The sequence below is a fragment of the Enhydra lutris genome, unplaced genomic scaffold, assembly GCF_002288905.1.
Source record: "Enhydra lutris kenyoni isolate GAN:26980312 unplaced genomic scaffold, ASM228890v2 scaffoldscaffold39, whole genome shotgun sequence".
Taxonomy (NCBI): domain Eukaryota; kingdom Metazoa; phylum Chordata; class Mammalia; order Carnivora; family Mustelidae; genus Enhydra; species Enhydra lutris.
The window spans coordinates 24,689,649-24,709,044 of record NW_019154123.1 but is presented as its reverse complement, the minus strand read 5'-3'; the positions used below and the strand labels follow the sequence as shown (position 1 = coordinate 24,709,044).

Here is a 19,396-nt window from a genome sequence, read left to right as displayed (position 1 = left end):
TCACACACACGTATATACACACTCAACATGCTACAGCAACAAGAAGGATGTTGGGCTGTGGCTTTATTAATTAAAGATGGTATCCAGTCTCCAAATGTAATTCTGTCTTCGTGCCTATGTGTGTGGGCTCCTCTCAGCGTGGGCTTGTCAAGCCAAGCAGTGCACTGGGGTAATAGGTGGTCTTCTCAGGGGGGTAGGGAGTGATCCACAGAGAATTTGACTTTCATAGAGGGTATCTTTTCACAAGTGACAATATGTACATACACACTTGCTGCTCTAAACCCTTTTTGGGAAAGAGATGAGGGACAAATTCATAAGTAGGGACACAAGGTCCACCGAAGACAACACAACTGGAGATTTTTCTGCATGTTCCCTTAGCAGCTCTTCTGGGCAACAGCTCCAGAAAGGAAATGCATGAGTGCAACAGCAGAGTATTGATGGGGGTTAATTTATGACATATTTATAAGGCTAAGTTTAATAAAAAACCAAAGCTGACTGAAACAATGAATAAACCAGTGAAGTGGGAGAAGCCCAATATAGTTTTTGCTGGATTAAGTAAAAATAACCTCGAAGCCTCAGCCCACTAAGTCAGAAAGAGAGATAAGTGGATGGACATGTTCAATTCAGAGTGCAATTTCCCAACTTAATTGGCTGGATCAATTCCCCCAAGACTCCCAGCGAATTCTACTTGTAGGTCAGGCTTTAAGGCTTATGATCCTAGGGGTAAGGAGGAGGAAAAGCGCATTCCTGGGCCCCAGTCCTACAATCCCTTGTCCTTTCTGGGACAAATGAAGTAGTGGTGTTCTCAGGGCAGGGTGGAGCCCAATCAGAGAGAGCTCAGGGGACATAGGAGTATTTCTGCTTTGGGGTTTCTCACCAGGTTCCTGTTAACATGAGTGCAGGGAACCAAGGGTGTGTTAGATCTTGAGGTCTCTGATTCTCTTGGACCTGGTAGAGGCAAGTGAAGCTTAAGAGTGTCCAAGGGCCCAGGGCCTCCTCAAGGGCCACTCGTATGTCCAAGTGGAGGGACTGGATAGGTCTGTAGGAAGTAGTAATGGAGAGTACCTAGCTAATGCTCACCCCCTATTGACTGGAATGACATTGGTGGGAATGAAAAGCCTATGGGTGCAATGGAAAAACACCAGTAGTAAATTGGAGATGGACTTCAGATGAAATCACAGGTGTACCCAGGACAAATGGAGGGGAGGATATGAGGGCTGAGGAGTTGGGAATTCATTAGGAGAAAGGGTTATAGGAAAGAACATATTAGGAGAGGGCAGTAGGAGTTTCCTTTCCCTTGGAGTTGAATTCCTGCTTCTCCACTGACTGGCTGTGTGGCCTTGAGCACATACTTGACCTCTCTCTGCCATAATGTTCTCATCCGTAATCAGAGGATAATCATAGTACTTACCTCATAGGTTGTTAAGAGGATCATATAAAGTACTTACAATAATGTCTGCTGTGCAGTGAGGGCTCAGTAGCTCATTTTAACTATTATTATAACTTCGTAGTGGAGGTGGGAACAGGGTTAGCTAGAGCGCCCAGGTCCCCCAACTGTCCAAGGGTGTCAGGATGCCCATCTGGGAAAGCGGAAGTCAACTCTGTCCCCTTCCTCCCCGCTGGCCTGACCTACCCCTTTGTTCCTCTTCTGCCCCGCAGAGCCAAACTTCGTGGCAGCCTATGATATAGGGCTGTTTGCATACTTTTTCCTGCGGGAAAATGCGGTGGAGCACGACTGTGGACGCACTGTGTACTCCCGGGTGGCCCGAGTGTGCAAGAACGACGTGGGGGGCCGCTTCCTGCTGGAGGACACGTGGACCACGTTCATGAAGGCCCGGCTCAACTGCTCCCGCCCAGGAGAGGTCCCCTTCTACTACAACGAGCTGCAGAGTGCCTTCCACCTTCCTGAGCAGGACCTCATCTACGGGGTCTTCACCACCAACGTGTGAGTCCCCAGCCCGCTGCCATCCCTTCTCCGCCTCGCGGACCAGTGGGGTCGGATACATCCCTCTCTCTGGGCCTCTGTTTCTCCTTCTGTAAAGTGGGGAGTGCAACAGTGCTCCAGCCAGTCTTTGGGGTGAACTTGCTCCCAGATCCTACACTCCTCCCTTGCTGTGGCTTGCTGCCTTTGGAGGGGGAAGCACTTTTTCTGAATTGTTGAAGGGCAGGCTGAGGCCAGATCTGAAGAAAGTAAGTGGAGCTGGATTATGGCTCCGTGCAGGAAGAAATTGCTGGGGGAGAAAGGAAAATGGCCTGCTTTGGATGAGGGGATAGCAGCCCTGGGAGGGTCCAGGAGCAGGCCCCTATGGGCAAGCTCAGAGAGAATTCTTTCTGGTCCCTTCCAACCTCAGGACTCCACCATCCTGTTAAACCTAAGCAGCAGAGTCTTTTGGCAGTCTTGCCAGCACTGGGAGACACAGGCTGGGACTTGGAGCCCCTTTTGTTTCCTGGGTGTAAGGAAGGGTAGCCCTCATGGAGATCACGAGGCCCTCCTGGCCTCATCCCCTTCTGTGTAAAGGCTGACCCAGTCAGGTGATTGTCACGTACAGAGTGCTGAACAGGCAGCAGAGACCGAGGAACACGTTTGTCGTACAGAACTCTGTGTGGGATTCTTGGTGAGGACCTCGGAAACATGTGAGCCTAGAGTGCCGTGTGCTTACCCTGGGCCCCCAGTAGCAGGGACTGGAGGAGGGCCAGGCTAGCTACAGGAAGCATAGTCTGAGGGGATGGACAAGGATGAGGGTAAAACTGGGAAACAGGAGCAGAGAGACCATCCAAGGCGGGGGGACACCCAGGCATCGCAGTCCATGCAGGCCAAGAGCCAACAGCCAGGAATTAGTGACCAGTCCAGCAGTTGGCACCAGAAAGGGGACAGCCGTGAGGCAGGGGCAGGAGCTGCTGGAGAGGCATGGGGAGAAAGTGATGGCATTGGCATGGATTGGAAATAGTTTCTGTATTGTGTGCCTTCTCCATACCAGGTGCCCGTTGCGGTGGTGCCTGTCATAAGCAGGGGTACCAGTGAGCAAAACCAGAGCTGGCTCTGCTCTTAAGGGACTTACTTTCTAGAAATGGGAGTTATTAAACATCCAGTTTTAACTGTGATCAATGCTACAAAGGGAATGGCAGTGCGCCGGGAAGTCTCTGCCAGTGTGGAGGGAGGGATGGTGATCAGGGAGGGCTTCTTGGAGGAAGTGCCATTTACAGGATGAATGGGAACTAACTAGGGGAGAGGACCATTTCAGCCCAAGGGAACAACATACACAGAGCTTTGGAGTGGGAAGACAGAAATGTCAGGAACTTAGTGGAGACCAGTGTGGCAGGAGCCTGGAGGGCAAGGAAGAGGAGAAGCAGGAAGGAGGCTGAGGGGCTGGGACGGGAAGAATTATGTCCTTACAGACTGCTTCAGGGTTTTGGTCTTTATTCTAAGAGCAAGGAGAAATTATTGAAGGGCTTGAGGCCGGCCAGAGACTAGCTTGGATACATATTTTGAAATGCTCACCGTGGCTGCTGTGTGGAGAATGGATTCCAGCAGACTGGACAGGCTGTAGTAAGGGTAGCCATGAGATCAGCACAGCAAGCCACGGAGGTGATGGGGGTGCAGAAAGGGCAGGGAGGATAATGGACACCTTTGGGAGAGGGAATAAATGCAGAGAACAGAACTGGAAACATTTGTTGGCATGTTATGGGTTCTGTGACCTGTTCACATCGGACTCCCAGAAACACCTGATCCCGGGACTGAACGGGTCTCATGAGGCTGTCCAGCCCAGGCTGGGATGGGCAGCAGCAGGAATCAGTGGTTTGATAACCAGCTTGAAAAATCAAATAAAATGAAGAAAGCAGAATAGAATGGAATCAAAAGAGTGGAGTACAATGCATTTGTTAAGGGTATTGTTTCATGAAAATGTTTTACAGATGTGTGTGTTCAGGTGCATGTTGTAATGGGACATATTTCTGACAGTGGGCTCCAGACTAAATGTCTGAAAACTAACTTTATCTGACCCACCCACTGGAGAAAGGAAAGGGGTGAGAAGGTAGCACAGAATTCTCCCCGAGGGCTTCTCCTCAGGGGGCCTTTCCCAGGGTTTCCAGAGTACGAGGACTGCGTGCCCTCCTTCTGTGACACCGCGTGGTGTGCAGAGCGCTGGGCTTGTGCTAGGTCCTCAGCAGGCCTCGGAGCGGTGCCACGTCATGCCTGGATGGCCACCTGTGGGGTTTAAGGCACCAATGCCCGCAGGGAGGGCAGCATCCCACCACCTCTTGCCTTTCAGAAACAGCATTGCGGCTTCTGCTGTCTGCGCCTTCAACCTCAGCGCCATCTCCCAGGCTTTTAATGGCCCATTTCGCTACCAGGAGAACCCCAGGGCTGCCTGGCTCCCCATCGCTAACCCCATCCCCAACTTCCAGGTACAGCTTCTCCTCCCCGTTCCCTCTCCTCACAGAACAGCTTTCCCTAGATAACCAGCCCCCAGCTGATTCCCAGCTGCTTGGTGCAAACCCCGACCCATCCGTGCTGGTCTGCACCCATCTGTGGGGTCTTCGAAGATTCCCTAACACGGTGGAGTGAGAGCGGGAGAGTGGGTGGCACGCAGAGCAAGGGAGCATGCTCTGAGCGATCTCTGAATGTGACTTCACACCTCCAGGGAGACTCAATGTAAGGAACTAGGGGAGCACTCACAAGCTGTCTGGTCAGAACTGGGGGATTTTTAGCTGGAGTTTGCTTGCAGTCTACCCAGCCTGGGTACTATTTCCTGGAGAGTCTGAGTGCCAGGAGTGGTCAAGGCCCAGCCATGGGTGATGGAAACATCCCTAGTGCTATGATGGAGAAGAGGAAAGAGCCATGAGGCAAAGGAAGCTACTGATGGTTAACTTTGGAATCCATCCAACTTCCTGCCCACCAGGCAGTATGGAGTATGGGAAGACCTCAAGTTTTACAGTGGGATCATTCTGATGGATGGGTCAAGTCACCCAACCTCCCAGAGTCTCTTTACCCTTATCTGGTACTAGGGATAACACTCTCAACCTCAAAGATAAGTGCAAGGATTAAACACGCACCTGACAGGATGCTGCATGAATGGTAGCTGCCCTCCAGCTCACTTTGGAAAGCACAAGAACTGGGAGCTGGTAGGAACACAGGATGGGGAAGGCAGGTTGTGGCCCAACATGGGGGAGGAGCACCTACAGAAACAGTAGAAAATCTCAGGACACTTGATATCCACACTCAAACGATTCATTTTTCGATAACCCAGCCCCTTTTTCATCCTCCGCCCCCCACCCCTTCACTGTCCCTCGCAGGTCCCTCCTCCGCATCTTCCCAGCCTCATTTCCCTTAGTTCTCAAGGAAGAGGCATCTCTCCTCGCAGGAAGGGGTTGCAGGGAACGGAGGGAGGATATCAGGGTGGGGGTGGCGGGGCCGGGATCGGGTAATCACGACCTGCCCGTGGCCACCTGGGTTATGATAAGGAAGGACAGGGGACGGGGCGGCCCGTCGGCTGGGCCCGCGTGACCCCCACGCCCTCCCCGCTGTAGTGCGGCACCCTGCCAGAGGTGGGCCCCAATGAGAACCTGACGGAGCGCAGCCTGCAGGACGCCCAGCGCCTGTTCCTGATGAGCGAGGCTGTGCAGCCGGTGACCCCCGAGCCCTGTGTCACCCAGGACAGCGTGCGCTTCTCACACCTCGTGGTGGACCTGGTGCAGGCCAAGGACACGCTCTACCACGTGCTCTACATCGGCACGGGTGAGCCCTCGGCGCGCGACCCGGCCCCGGGTTGGGAGGTGGTTGAAGGGCGAGGCCGGGGCTGGGCCTTCAAGGCCCCTTCTTCTGGCCCCTCCAGAGTCAGGCACCATCCTGAAGGCCCTGTCCACCGCGAGCCGCAGCCTCCGCGGCTGCTACCTGGAAGAGCTGCACGTCCTTCCCCCCGGGCGCCGCGAGCCCCTGCGCAGCCTGCGCATCCTTCACAGCGCGCGCGCTCTCTTCGTGGGGCTGAGCGACGGCGTGCTGCGGGTCCCGCTGGAGAGGTGCGCCGCCTACCGCAGCCAGGGGTAAGCCAGGGGTAAGCCGGGGCCGGGGAGTGGGGGAGGTGTTGCAGGGCGGGTGCACGGGCCAGCCCTGGCCCTGGCCCTGGCCCTGGCCCTCTCCAGGCTTACACCCTGCCTGCCAGTCACACCTCGGAGGTGGCTCTGGAGAGGCAGAGCCTGGGGTGGCTTCCTGACCCCGTCTCCAGTTGTTTGCCTTTGGACAAGTTACTTAACCTCACTGAACCTTGCTTCCCGGGTCATAAAATATCCGCAGGCTTTTTGTAAAGGTTAATTGGACTAGTCTGCATGTACCACTTATCACTGCCTGGGGGAGGTGTGTGCTTTCCCAAATGAAGGTGGCTGCTCTATTCCTTGTGTCAACCCCACAGCTCGGGCCTGTCAGCCGTCTCTAGCTTCCTTGATTTATTCTCAGCCCCTTTAATCCAGAGAAAGGTCTTTATCTTTGAAACCGCGGGACTTACTACCCAGATGTGTGGGGAGATCAGAGAGGACTCTCTCTCTCTGAGTCAGCATCAGATTTTGCTTTGCTTCCTTCGTGACTTAGAAGAGACAGAGAGGCCTGGCTTGGGTGGGGTGGGGATGAGGAGCCATGTGGAGCTGTTGGTTGTATTTGCTTCCCAACTGCTTCTGGGACCTTAGCTTCAAGTGGATTCACGAATTTGGCAATAACGGCACTGGCATTTCAGGGGAAAAACAAAAACCCATTCCAAAGCCAAATGGAAATGTATCTCTGATTCCTACCATGTGAAGCTCCCCCTGAGCTGTGCCCCTTCATTTTTGAGATAAATCAAAAGCTGTCTTAGCTGGCACAGCTGCAGCCACGTGGGCTCCTATGGCCTTTGCAACCCAGAAGCTTCCTGGCAGCGCCCGTCTGTCCTCGAGATCTGAGAGACACATGGTACCCCTGCTCCAGCCCCTGTGGGATGTGCCAGGAGCTGAGCAGAGGGCCGGACGCCTGGGGAGGAGGCTGGATGGTCACGGGGTGGCAGCCAGGGAAGAAGAAAGGGAGAGCAGATACTCAGGCTCCCCTCGGCCCCAACCCCTGGCTCCAGCCGCAAAACACCTGACATTTACTAAGCCCTATAGTGCTCAAAGCACTTTGCAGGACTGTGGATGTGGGAGAAGGGAGACAAGATGAAATGGGCCCAGGACACTCTCATTTCCCCCAGCGCTGTGGATATCTGGACCTGTAGCGGACGTGTGGGGAGGGACAGTGGGGCATCGTAAGCGGGGCTCCCATGGCAGAATTGGGCTTCTCCCTCAGCTCCATCATCTCCTAGCTACACGATCCCGAGCAAGCTACTTCACCTTTCGAGGTTTCTCCTCAGGGGAAAATAGGAGGAAACTGTGATGGAGCAAATGATAGTTCATTCTGGCGGAGATATTGTAAGGACTGAGAATTCCATTCAGGAAGTGCTCATGCATGGTAGCTGGTGTTCTTATTCCCTTCTTATTTCCACAAATGCATGGCGGGGCCCTGCAGCCTCCTGGGCTCTCTGGGGCCTCAGCACCTGTGACTCTGGGTTCAGGCAGCACTGCTTGGCACGAATCACAGGCTCTCTGCTGACGGCGTTGCCCCCGTACCTTGTGTTCTGCTTTAACTCTTGTGTTGTTATTAAACTTTTCACGTGTGTCTTGTCGCTTAGGAGCTGGTAAACCTTTGAAGGCAAACCCACTACTGTCCCAGTAGTTTTTAGACTTCACCAGGGGGCCACGTCCAGCCCAAGGCACAAAGTGGCCTTGCACACATGACTGATCCGTCAGCTCATTGATCATATGACCTGAGAGGAGGTTGGTGCGGGAGAGGAGTGGGGAAGGGGACCCAGGCCAACTGGGAACTCCAAGGGAGGATTGGATCTGAACCTTCGCCTGTGGGCACTGAAGTGGTCTTTGAGCCGGGGAGGGGAGTGATAGGCAGCGTGAATAGGTGTTTGACAAAGATCAATCAGACAGTGGTGAGTGGCATTGTCAAGGGGACAGACGGTTGGCCAGCGTGAGCTAGTGTGGCTCTGGGCCAGATATGAGGGTCTGCAGGGGAACCAGGGGAAGGAAAACGCCAGGACATTGCCCCACTCACGTGACGCTGCAGAGAAGGGACAGGGAGGTTGCATCCCGTGGCCGGGTGGAACAGCAAGGTAGAACAAGGTCAGTTTGGAATCTGATACTTTCACCCTCTTTGGATTCCTGAATTTGGGATAAGAGTGCTTGACATGTACAGTGAGAAGTTGCTGTAAGGCTCTAGGTAGATCTGAAAATGTGAGGTCTCATGATCACGAAGTTAATAAAATGACCAGAGTGAGGCCCTATAGTCACCAACCTTGTGCACCCTGGAGTCTGGAAGCCAACTGTCACACTATATCTGAATTTGTGCTGTTGGGAGCAGGTTGTCACAGGGTTTTAGGTTTTACTGTGTCCTAGCGTAGATATTTCATGCTTTTTTACCTCATTCCTTCCAAAGCTGGCAGGAGGATGAGGGTGGATTGGCAGAGGACTTTTCAGGCCCCCTCCACTGCCCAGAATCCAGGGGCTTGTCTCCAGCCCCTCCTTTGGCTCAGGCAAATCCGCAGCCCCATGGGGCATACCCAGGACCCTGGCCTGGCCAGAGAGAGATGGGGGCCCACAAGAGGCGGGGCAGAGGAAATGAGCTGTTGACAGGCTCTGCAAAGCAAGTGTTTTATGTGTGAACCGCCTCCTCCCTCCTTTCAGCATGCCTTTCATGCCACACTGGAGGGGGCGTGGGGGTGTCTACACCGGCTGGCTCAGGAGGGTGGCTTAGAGAGTCTCCTTCCAACCTCACTCCCTATAGGAAATCTGGGTTTTCCTCCTTGGCCATCTGAAATGATGGCCACTTGCTCCCAGTCTCCACCTTGGACAGCTCCCGCTGTGAGACTAGCGCTACCCCGTGCTGGAATCCGCCTGCTCTTCAACTTACACCATCCTTCTCTATCCTGCCTCCCAGCCCATGGAATGAACCTGTTCCCTTTTGTAATGGCTGCTTGAGACACTGCAGTAAAGAAGACATGGTGATATATTATTGGTCTAATGGCCACTTTTATGAAAAGAACTCTCAACTGATACCCATTTTTAAAGGCAGACACGCTTTAATTCTCTCCTTGGAGCTTTAATTTTGTTAAGAATATTCCCTGCTCTGTAAGCTTTGGAGTGGTCTTGGGCCAAAAGCAATGAATGTGGCCAGGAAGAGAGCTTGAATATTGGCTCTGGGGGAGTCATGTAAGCCCCGTCAGGCGGCCAGGACCAGGGGAGGGCAGAGCAGGCGTGTCTGTGGACAATCTGGTCTCTTTCTTGTCTGGGAGAACTGAGAGCCGGCTGAGAGGGTGAGGGACCCCGAGTCAGGTTGCTGGGGCCAGTCTGGGCTTTTCTTCCCTCCCTTCTTGTTCTGTCATGGATTGGAAAGACAAGGCACTTGGTCTCTTGGCTTGGGAACCCTGACCAACATGGCCCCGGAACAACAATGCTCCACCATGCTGTTCCTGAGAATCACCTGGGGAGTGTTTAAAAGCTTCCAGTGGCTGGGCCAACGTTGGTCCCTAATGCCCAGAGATAGGTGGGTTTTTTATTTTGTTTGCTGAAGCTTTTTAAAAGATCCCTAGGAGTTTCCAATTTGCAGTCAAAACTGGGAACAATTCTTCTAGAACTGGCTAGACCGTAGATGAAAGAAGTAGCATGAGGCAAAATTGCATTCCTCAAGAATCATCTGCTTTTATCTTGTACAAACTGATTCAAATTTTCTGCTCTTCTCCATTTTTCTCTACTGACAGACATTAGTTTCTGTTGAATAGAATTTTATTTATTATTATTATTCATCCCTAGTCAAGGCTCTCTTTTATTTAATTTGTGTTGCTTCTGAAGTGCCCTAATCAGCTGGTTCTGGAGTTTGATTCTGCCTTCTGAGACCTGACGGAAATACCCTCAGGAGTGTGGGCTTCAGTGAGTTCTGATGGGCTGGATTTGCTAGCAGCAAGTTTGGTCCATGCGTCAGCCAGAGAGCAGAATCTCGAAACCACATGTTGCTGGGACTACTTTGCCTATGTACGGTATCTAGTCTCATGGTGTCTAGTTTGATGCATTCTGCTGGTGAAACACCCCCGCATCAAACCAGTGGCCCCAAATGAAAATACAAACACACTTATATTTGACAATTTACACAAATTGTCCTTGAGTCAATAAAATGGAAACAGATTCTTGAGTAACAGTTGAGCATTCTGGATTCCCGGGCAGGCCATGGTGTGCTTGCTGGGGTCCAGTATGGGCCTCACCCACTGAAGCCCCAGGCATCACCCCCCTTAAATGAGGTCACGGGCTGCCTGAGCAAGGGGCAGCATCTTCAGCTGCCTCTGGCAACAAGGGGAAGCCCCACCCCCTGCTTGGTGAGCTCTATCATATAACCTCATTTGTCTTTGGAACCTGACATGGTCCATTGAACTCCACTGAAAATAAAGAACTCACCTGACGGGAGACTCTCCCTGAAGCTTCGAGAGGAAAGAAAGATTCTATCCTGGAGACACCAAAAGGAGAAAACCCTTGACTCCTTCATAGATTCCTTTCACCCTTGACATCCTTGGCCCCTTTGGCCCATCAAAAATCCCTCTGCAGAGTCACATCATGGTGTGGACTCCCCCACCTCCCTTTACCTGAAGCCTATTCTGCTTCCTGGCCTCCAGTTTCTGCCCCCACTCCCAGTGCTCTCTCTAGACCCTGTCTTGCAGGCCCACTGCTGGGGAGCAGCCAGGTCTGGTAAAAGGGGTGGAATTTGGGAAAGGGAGGCAGAAGGGACCCAGAATCCCCTAGGGTTGGCATGGGTCCATCCCGGCAGAGGGTACTTCCTTCAGGCTCCAGAATCTGATACTCCGTTTACTTAGCAATGAATAGCCAATCCTGATTCCATAATTTCCATACTCTTTTTTCCCCTCCTTGAAATCTTACTAGTAGAGATTTAATTGTTTTAAAAGTTTTATTTGTTTATTTAGTTTTAGTAATCTCCACACCCAAGGTAGAGCTCAAATGAGATCTAGCTCAAATGAGACCATGAGATCAAGCATAACACACCCTTCTTACTGACAAGCCAGGCACCCCCAACATTAACTTGTCGTTGTTGTTGTTAAAAACTGCAAAGGATGGGACGCCTGGGTGGCTCAGTCGGTTAAATGTCTGTCTTCAGCTCAGGTCATGATCCCAGGGTCCTGGGATCAAGTCCCACCTCAGGGTCCTTGCTCAGCAGGGAGTCTGCTTCTCCCTCTGCCGGCTTCTCTCCTTGCTTGTGTGCTGCCTCTCTCTCTCTCCCTTTCTCTCTGACAAATACATAAATAAAACCTTTAAAAGAAAAACTATCAAGGATACAATGAATACATCTGAAGGAGAAAGGGAAGAGAGGAGCCCTAGAACGTGAGAAGTGGAGGCATCCGGGACATTCATTGGTGTGTGAACCATTACCTTCTCTAGGTCATTGCAGGTAGACCAGCCCTGAGAGCCCAGGAAAGGGGACATGAGCCATGTGATCCCTCTCTTGGCAGCCTGCGCTCATTCTCATGATGCTGACGCACTAGACTCTGGTTCCTGCCGCTGAGCAGCACAGGCATGTGGGTACCCAGGAGGGGACATGCCTTGGTGTTCCCTGACCCTATGCCTGTGGCTTGAGGCATGGGGCTAGGTTCCCTCAGTGGGTGAAGTCAGACACAGCCTCCAGCTGGGAGGCAGGAGCGTGGTGGAAGAATCATGGTCAAGAAGTCTGGGATCCTAGAAAGAAGAAGAAGAAGAAGAAGTCTAGGCTCTAGCCTCAGCTTTGCCATGTGTAATTCATGTGATCTAGGTGACACTCCTCTTCCCTCTCTGTGACTGTCTCTTCCTTTATACAGTGAAAATGTGGTGCTGTGGATCCCAGTAATTCTCACCTTGGCTCCCATTAGAATCACATAGGAGTTTTTAAAACCTCCTCCCTCCTCCCTGGACATTTTTGTATGGACGGGGCAGGTGTTGGTGTTTTCTAAAAGCTTCTTTCGTGATTCTAGTGTGCAACCAGGGCTGAGAACCCTGAGCCAGACCATCCCTCATCCATCACTCATGTTTTACGGTGCTATCATCATAGTGTCTGGTGGAGAGGCACAGCACTGCTGCCTTGGATTTCTGTTCCCCTTATCTTCTCCTGTGGGCCTAGATGGGGAGCACGGGCACCCAGGCTTGGGGAAGGCAAGGTTAAGTGTGTGGGCCCTGGAAGGCAAGGGTTTGAGTCCTTGTTCAGCTCTCTGGGTTTCCTCCATATAACATGGGGATAATAACAGTACCTCCTGCATTGGGTTGTTGAGTTAAATTAACTCATGCTCATAAAGTGTTTAAAATTATTCCTGACACACAGAAGGTGTTCAGTGAGCTAGTTATTACTGTGGAAGGCAACTGGATGGATCAGGGCACCCAGAGGGGAGTGGCTAGGTGTGTTCATGGGATACAGGTGAGGCTGGGAGGCCAGCAGGCTTGAGTCTCAGGACCTCTGTCTGGCAGGGCGTGCCTGGGGGCACGGGACCCATACTGCGGCTGGGACGGGAAGCAGCAACGTTGCAGCACACTTGAGGACAGCTCCAACATGAGCCTCTGGACCCAGAACATAACAGCGTGTCCTGTGAGAACCCTCTCATGCTCCCCACCTGGGACCTCTCCCCCCAATTCATGCTGTGACTCTCCATCAGTATCCCCGTGTCCCCTGGGACCTGGTATCTTCCTTCTCCCTGCCTCCTTTGACCCCCTGATGTGTATCTGCAGGTGCGAAATGTGACTCGGGATGGGGGCTTTGGCCAGTGGTCACCATGGCAACCATGCGAGCACTTGGATGGGGACAATTCAGGCTCTTGCCTTTGTCGGGCCCGAGCCTGTGACTCCCCCCGACCCCGCTGTGGGGGCCGAGACTGCCTGGGGCCAGCCATCCACATTGCCAACTGTTCCAGGTATGTGAAGATACCTGGATGGTGGCTGCCTTGGACTGGGAAAGGGGCTGGGGTGGAATAGAGGAAATGGGGCATCCCCAGACAGGTGTTCCCACAAAGGGGCAGAAACCACTTCAGAGCCATGCAGGGAACTGGAGAGGTGGCTAAAATACAAGCACTCCACTCTAGTGGGAAAGAAGTCTCTGCCTTGTGGGGGCTCTTGATACAAACAGGAAGGCTGGACCGGCCCAGGAGTCACAGATCATGGCCTCAATAAGCCTTGCTGTTCCAAACATGAGGGATAGCATGGGATGGTGGTACAGTAGGCAGAGCTGGTGCCCATCCTGGATTGCCATCCTCTATAAGTATGACCCTGGATTCTCTTAAAATAATTCAATTCTCTACACATGTATTGACTGAACTGTCAAAACAACCTCATGGGGTAGGAATACAATCATTATCCTTACTTTAAAGATAAGAGTTTTATGAGGCACAGACATTTTCAGTAACTTGCCTAGGCTCATACAGCCAGGAAGTGATACAGCCAAAACTTGAAAATTGGAGTCAAAGTAGACAACAGTGAGTGGTGTCTGAGATTGGAGCAAAGCATGGGATGTTGGAGAACAGAGGAGAGAGCGTGGCATTGAGTGCAAGGGTTGGGCAACCCAGAAAGATGAAACAAAGTTTGCATATTGAAAAGGCAAATGGAGCCTTTTCTAGAGAATGTGTCCTTTGGCCCCACTAGTATCTCCAGGCCCTGGGTCCTATCTCTATGCCCTTAGCCCTGGAAAAAGGCCCTCAACACATGTTTGAGGAATGAATGAACACAGGAACGAATAAATAAGTCTGCCGGAGCCGACCTGGCTAGGAGCTGCCATTTCCCAGGATCACTGTCTAATAACAATATAAAATCCACCTGCCCAGATATAGATAGATCTGAGTAGTTAGAAGTCGGAGGGTCATCTGTTCCTGTCCCCTCTGACCCCACCAGGAATGGGGCGTGGACCCCGTGGTCCTCGTGGGCCCTATGCAGCACGTCCTGTGGGATCGGATTCCAGGTCCGCCAGCGAAGTTGCAGCAACCCCGCGCCCCGCCACGGCGGCCGCATCTGCGTGGGCAAGAGCCGGGAGGAGCGGTGAGCGAGCGTGTGGCCAGAGGTTTTGGAGGCAAGCTAGCCCTGCAGTCCCAGACTTGCCCGGCCCCCTAGGAAGTGGCCTGGATTCTTCGAGTGAGCCAGTGGACTCTTGTCCTTCTCAGGCTTGCACTCCTAGTGACCTCTTGTTAGGGAAGGGGGTGCCTGCTCCCTAGTGCGATGACTGCTCCCCCCACACACCCTTCCCCTCAGGTTCTGTAACGAAAACACGCCTTGCCCGGTGCCCATCTTCTGGGCGTCATGGGGCTCCTGGAACAAGTGCAGCAACAACTGTGGGGGCGGCGTGCAATCGCGGCGACGGTCGTGTGAGAACGGCAACTCCTGCCCTGGCTGTGGCGTGGTGAGGCCCAGTCAAGGACCTGCCCCCAGGGAAGGGTGGGGGGAGGCGGGGCCGCAGGGCAGGCCTGGGGCTGCAGGTCCACCAGACAGCGCCCGCTCCCATGCCCAAGGAATTCAAGACGTGCAACCCCGAGGGCTGCCCAGAAGTGAGGCGCAACACGCCGTGGACACCGTGGCTGCCGGTGAACGTGACTCAGGGTGGGGCGCGGCAGGAGCAGCGCTTCCGCTTCACGTGCCGCGCGCCCCTGCCCGACCCCCACGGCCTGCAGTTTGGCAGGAGGAGGACAGAGACCAGAACCTGCCCAGCGGACGGCTCGGGAGCCTGTGACACCGACGGTACAGCGTCGCGCCCCACTCCCTCCCAGGCCCAGAGCGCTGGCGCGGGACTGGGGGAGGCCAGAGTCGGACAGAGAGCAGGGAGGTGGATCGCGTGGCTTGGAAGGAGCCGGGAGGCCTATGGGGCGGGAGTGGGGCCGTGGGGTGTGTTCCTCACTGAGGCCAGTCTCCCCACCCGTGCCCCACCCAGCCCTGGTGGAGGATCTCCTACGCAGCGGGGGCACCTCCCCGCACTCGGTGAGCGGTGGCTGGGCCGCGTGGGGCCCCTGGTCGTCCTGCTCCCGGGACTGCGAGCTGGGCTTCCGCGTCCGCAAGAGAACGTGCACGAACCCGGAGCCCCGCAACGGAGGCCTGCCGTGTGTAGGCGACGCAGCCGAGTACCAGGACTGTAACCCCCAGGCTTGTCCAGGTGACCCTGGGCTCAGGGAGCCCCCATTTGGGAGACCCATATGACCTGGCTCATACCCAGATGACCTCTTCTTTTTGCCAACTCTGTAGAATGGGCCCTAGAGCAAGTCTGTGGCCTGACCACAGACCTCTTCTCCCTCAGAGGGGGGTCCTTTCCTCATCTTCCCTGTCACTTTTTTCTCTCCCCTAACGGGTTAGCCAGATTAGAGGCTAGATTTGCAGTGGGGTTGGTTTTTGATGTCGCCTCTGCATCCTGCATTTCCCCCTGCACCCCTGAGGAGGAAGGGACAGTCCCTAAAAATGGGCAGGGGGTGGGGGTGCAGGTGATGGGGTCAGGGTGGTCCAGGGCAGAGTGGCCTAACTTGGGATAAGGTAGAAGTCTGTCTTGGGTCCCGCCTGCACCTGCAGCCCCCTTCACACACCCCATCCCCTTGTAGTGCGTGGTGCCTGGTCCTGCTGGACCTCATGGTCCCCATGCTCAGCCTCCTGTGGCGGAGGCCACTACCAACGCACAAGGTCCTGCACCAGCCCCGCGCCCTCCCCAGGCGAGGACATCTGTCTTGGTCTGCACACAGAGGAGGCACTGTGTGCGACACAGGCTTGCCCAGGTATTAAGAACATTGGGCCAGGGCTGGGGAGCCCCTTGGATCCCTCTGATCAACCTCAGGGGGGCCCAGGTCGGTTAAACTCAAGCCAGCCTGCAACCCACAGAAGGCTGGTCCCCGTGGTCTGAGTGGAGCGCATGCACTGAGGATGGAGCCCAGAGCCGCAGCCGGCACTGTGAAGAGCTGGTCCCAGGGCCCAGCACCTGTGCCGGAAACAGCAGCCAGAGCCGTCCCTGCCCCTACAGCGAGATTCCTGGTAGGCCCTGAAGCCAGAGGCTTTACCCCAGCCCTTCCCACCCTGAGCTCCCAGCCTCCTTCCCCATCTAAAGAACCTTAGCAGGTCTCAGATGGAACACCAGGGTGGGCAGTGCGCCTGCTTGGGGCTGTTGCCCTTTCTCTAGTGAATGGGCTAACCCCTCTTAGAGACAGCGTCTGAGTGGGGACAGAGTGGAATGAAGGCCTCCAGACCATGTCCCATGGCTCAGCGCTGACCCAGGGGTCCTCCTAGAGATATCCCTCACCCCAGCGGGAGCCTTGTCTCCTACCTACACCAACCCCCCTCTTCGCTTGTCTTCTCACAGTGATCCTGCCTGCCTCTAGCACGGAGGAGGCCACCGGCTGTGGAGGTAAAAGGAACCTGCCCCACTTCATGACACTTTCTTTCCACCTCTTCTCCCCAAAGAGGAGACCAGCTCTACTCTGAAATCTGGAGTCACTCCACTTCCTGCTCCAGAGAGACAAACCTGCTCTGGACCGTGTATGGGGGGTCTGAGAGGTTCCATCTCTGCCCCCCAACTAAGGAGGCAGTTACCAAACCTGTATGCAGGAAGAGTCACCCAGCTCCACCCCCTCTGGTGGCCTCCTCTTATCTCAACCACAGGTGTCCTGTGAGAGAGGCCCCTGGTGGCAGAGTGCCCAGCTTTCCTGTTTTCAGTGGCTCTGGCCTCAAAACCCTTTCCTTTATGTCTCAGAGCCTCTTCTTGGGAGGCAGTCAGGAGTGGAGTCTCTCCTCTTCACAGTGGGCCTACCCTTACCACTTGCTTCTTCCTCTCCCAGGGTTCAGTCTCATCCACCTGGTAGCCACAGGTGTCTCCTGCTTCCTGGGCTCCGGGCTGCTGACCTTGGCAGTGTACCTGTCCTGCCAGCACTGCCAACGGCAGTCCCAGGAATCCACACTCGTCCACCCCGCCACCCCCAACCACCTGCACTACAAGGGTGGGGGCACCCCCAAGAATGAGAAGTACACGCCCATGGAGTTCAAGGTGGGAGCCTTCATACAGAGGCTGTGGGGTGAAGGGTGTCTGGGTTCTGGCCCTGAGTTGGGCTGAACTGGGCTGGGCACTGGGGAGGGCGCCCTGGTGGTGTGAACTGTGTCAGCGGCCAGAATGTTTTTTCACTGCCTGGTGCCTGATCCCCTTGCCCTGGCCTGTCCCCTTTCCCCATCTCTCGCTTACCCTTTCCTCTCTGGTTCCTTCCTTCTTCCACAGACCCTGAACAAAAATAACCTGATCCCCGATGACAGAGCCAATTTCTACCCTTTGCAGCAGACCAATGTGTACACAACCACCTACTATCCCAGCCCGCTGAACAAACACAGCTTCCGGCCCGAGGCCTCGCCTGGACAACGGTGCTTCCCCAACAGCTGATAACACTGTTCTGGGGACCTGGGCTCCTCGCCTTCTTGAGACACAGAACAGGTGGAAATGGGACGGCGGAGCCAGTTTGGTTTTCTCCTTCTGCACTAGGCCAAGAACTTGCTGCCTTGCCTTCGGGGGTCCCATCCGACTTCAAAGAGCTCTGGCTGGTGGTGACCATGGGAGAGAGGGCTGGCACATGGCTGCACTTCCAGCTCAGCCCAGGTCTCTCATGGCCTCCTTGCGACCCACTACCGTGCTGATCTCCCCTGCCGTGTCTGGGCTGTGGACCTACTGGGCATGTGAGTTGCTGGAGAGTGGAGATGGCAGGACAGCAGACTTTTAGGTTTGGGCTGGAAATGAGGCTCACATGGCCCCCATGGGCCGAAGCTGTCCCTCTCTGGCTGGCCCCAGGAAGGGCCTAGCCTCCACCCTGATTATCTCTGAGAGGAACTAAGCAAATGGTCCCAGAAGCTGCGGATTCTCTGCCCAGGGCTGGGCCACTGTGGTGCTGCCCCAGTGTGACCTGGGGACCAAGGCTGGCCCAGGTTGTCCACCTTTGCCTAGCAGTCTGTGCTTTGCCCAGGAGACATCCCTCCTCTGGTCAGAGGCAGTGAGGGCTGGGGACTGAAGATCGATCTTTGCTAAGAAGCCCTTTAATCTGGGCTGGCGCAGGCCTCAGCTTTGCCCTCAGAATTCAGGAAATGTGGTCCGAGAGAAAGGGAGGCAGGAGTCCACCCTCTGTGCCACTATGGAGACTGTCTTCGATTGTTGCTCGGTAGAGCTGTTGGCTGAGACCTGCCTGGGAGTCTCTGCTGGCCCTTCGTCTTTTCAGGAACACACACACACACACACACACACACACACACACACACACACACAAACGTATGCACACACTCTCACACACACGTATATACACACTCAACATGCTACAGCAACAAGAAGGATGTTGGGCTGTGGCTTTATTAATTAAAGATGGTATCCAGTCTCCAAATGTAATTCTGTCTTCGTGCCTATGTGTGTGGGCTCCTCTCAGCGTGGGCTTGTCAAGCCAAGCAGTGCACTGGGGTAATAGGTGGTCTTCTCAGGGGGGTAGGGAGTGATCCACAGAGAATTTGACTTTCATAGAGGGTATCTTTTCACAAGTGACAATATGTACATACACACTTGCTGCTCTAAACCCTTTTTGGGAAAGAGATGAGGGACAAATTCATAAGTAGGGACACAAGGTCCACCGAAGACAACACAACTGGAGATTTTTCTGCATGTTCCCTTAGCAGCTCTTCTGGGCAACAGCTCCAGAAAGGAAATGCATGAGTGCAACAGCAGAGTATTGATGGGGGTTAATTTATGACATATTTATAAGGCTAAGTTTAATAAAAAACCAAAGCTGACTGAAACAATGAATAAACCAGTGAAGTGGGAGAAGCCCAATATAGTTTTTGCTGGATTAAGTAAAAATAACCTCGAAGCCTCAGCCCACTAAGTCAGAAAGAGAGATAAGTGGATGGACATGTTCAATTCAGAGTGCAATTTCCCAACTTAATTGGCTGGATCAATTCCCCCAAGACTCCCAGCGAATTCTACTTGTAGGTCAGGCTTTAAGGCTTATGATCCTAGGGGTAAGGAGGAGGAAAAGCGCATTCCTGGGCCCCAGTCCTACAATCCCTTGTCCTTTCTGGGACAAATGAAGTAGTGGTGTTCTCAGGGCAGGGTGGAGCCCAATCAGAGAGAGCTCAGGGGACATAGGAGTATTTCTGCTTTGGGGTTTCTCACCAGGTTCCTGTTAACATGAGTGCAGGGAACCAAGGGTGTGTTAGATCTTGAGGTCTCTGATTCTCTTGGACCTGGTAGAGGCAAGTGAAGCTTAAGAGTGTCCAAGGGCCCAGGGCCTCCTCAAGGGCCACTCGTATGTCCAAGTGGAGGGACTGGATAGGTCTGTAGGAAGTAGTA

The 19,396-nt window shown here is 54.0% G+C and overlaps 1 protein-coding gene across 1 annotated transcript; it reads left to right on the top strand.

Annotated features, from left to right (window-relative positions):
- Positions 1–1,054: 1,054 nt before the first annotated feature.
- LOC111154973 (semaphorin-5B) lies at positions 1,055–18,298 on the top strand. Its single transcript, XM_022514929.1, has 16 exons — positions 1,055–1,061; positions 1,660–1,945; positions 4,269–4,404; positions 5,527–5,734; positions 5,832–6,039; positions 12,550–12,667; positions 12,808–12,989; positions 13,960–14,103; positions 14,314–14,461; positions 14,571–14,796; positions 14,987–15,205; positions 15,642–15,812; positions 15,916–16,065; positions 16,391–16,435; positions 16,866–17,071; positions 17,297–18,298. Exons 1-16 carry the CDS (start codon positions 1,055–1,057, stop codon positions 17,453–17,455), a joined length of 2,613 nt encoding a protein of 870 aa, XP_022370637.1. The 3' UTR covers positions 17,456–18,298.
- Positions 18,299–19,396: the final 1,098 nt, after the last annotated feature.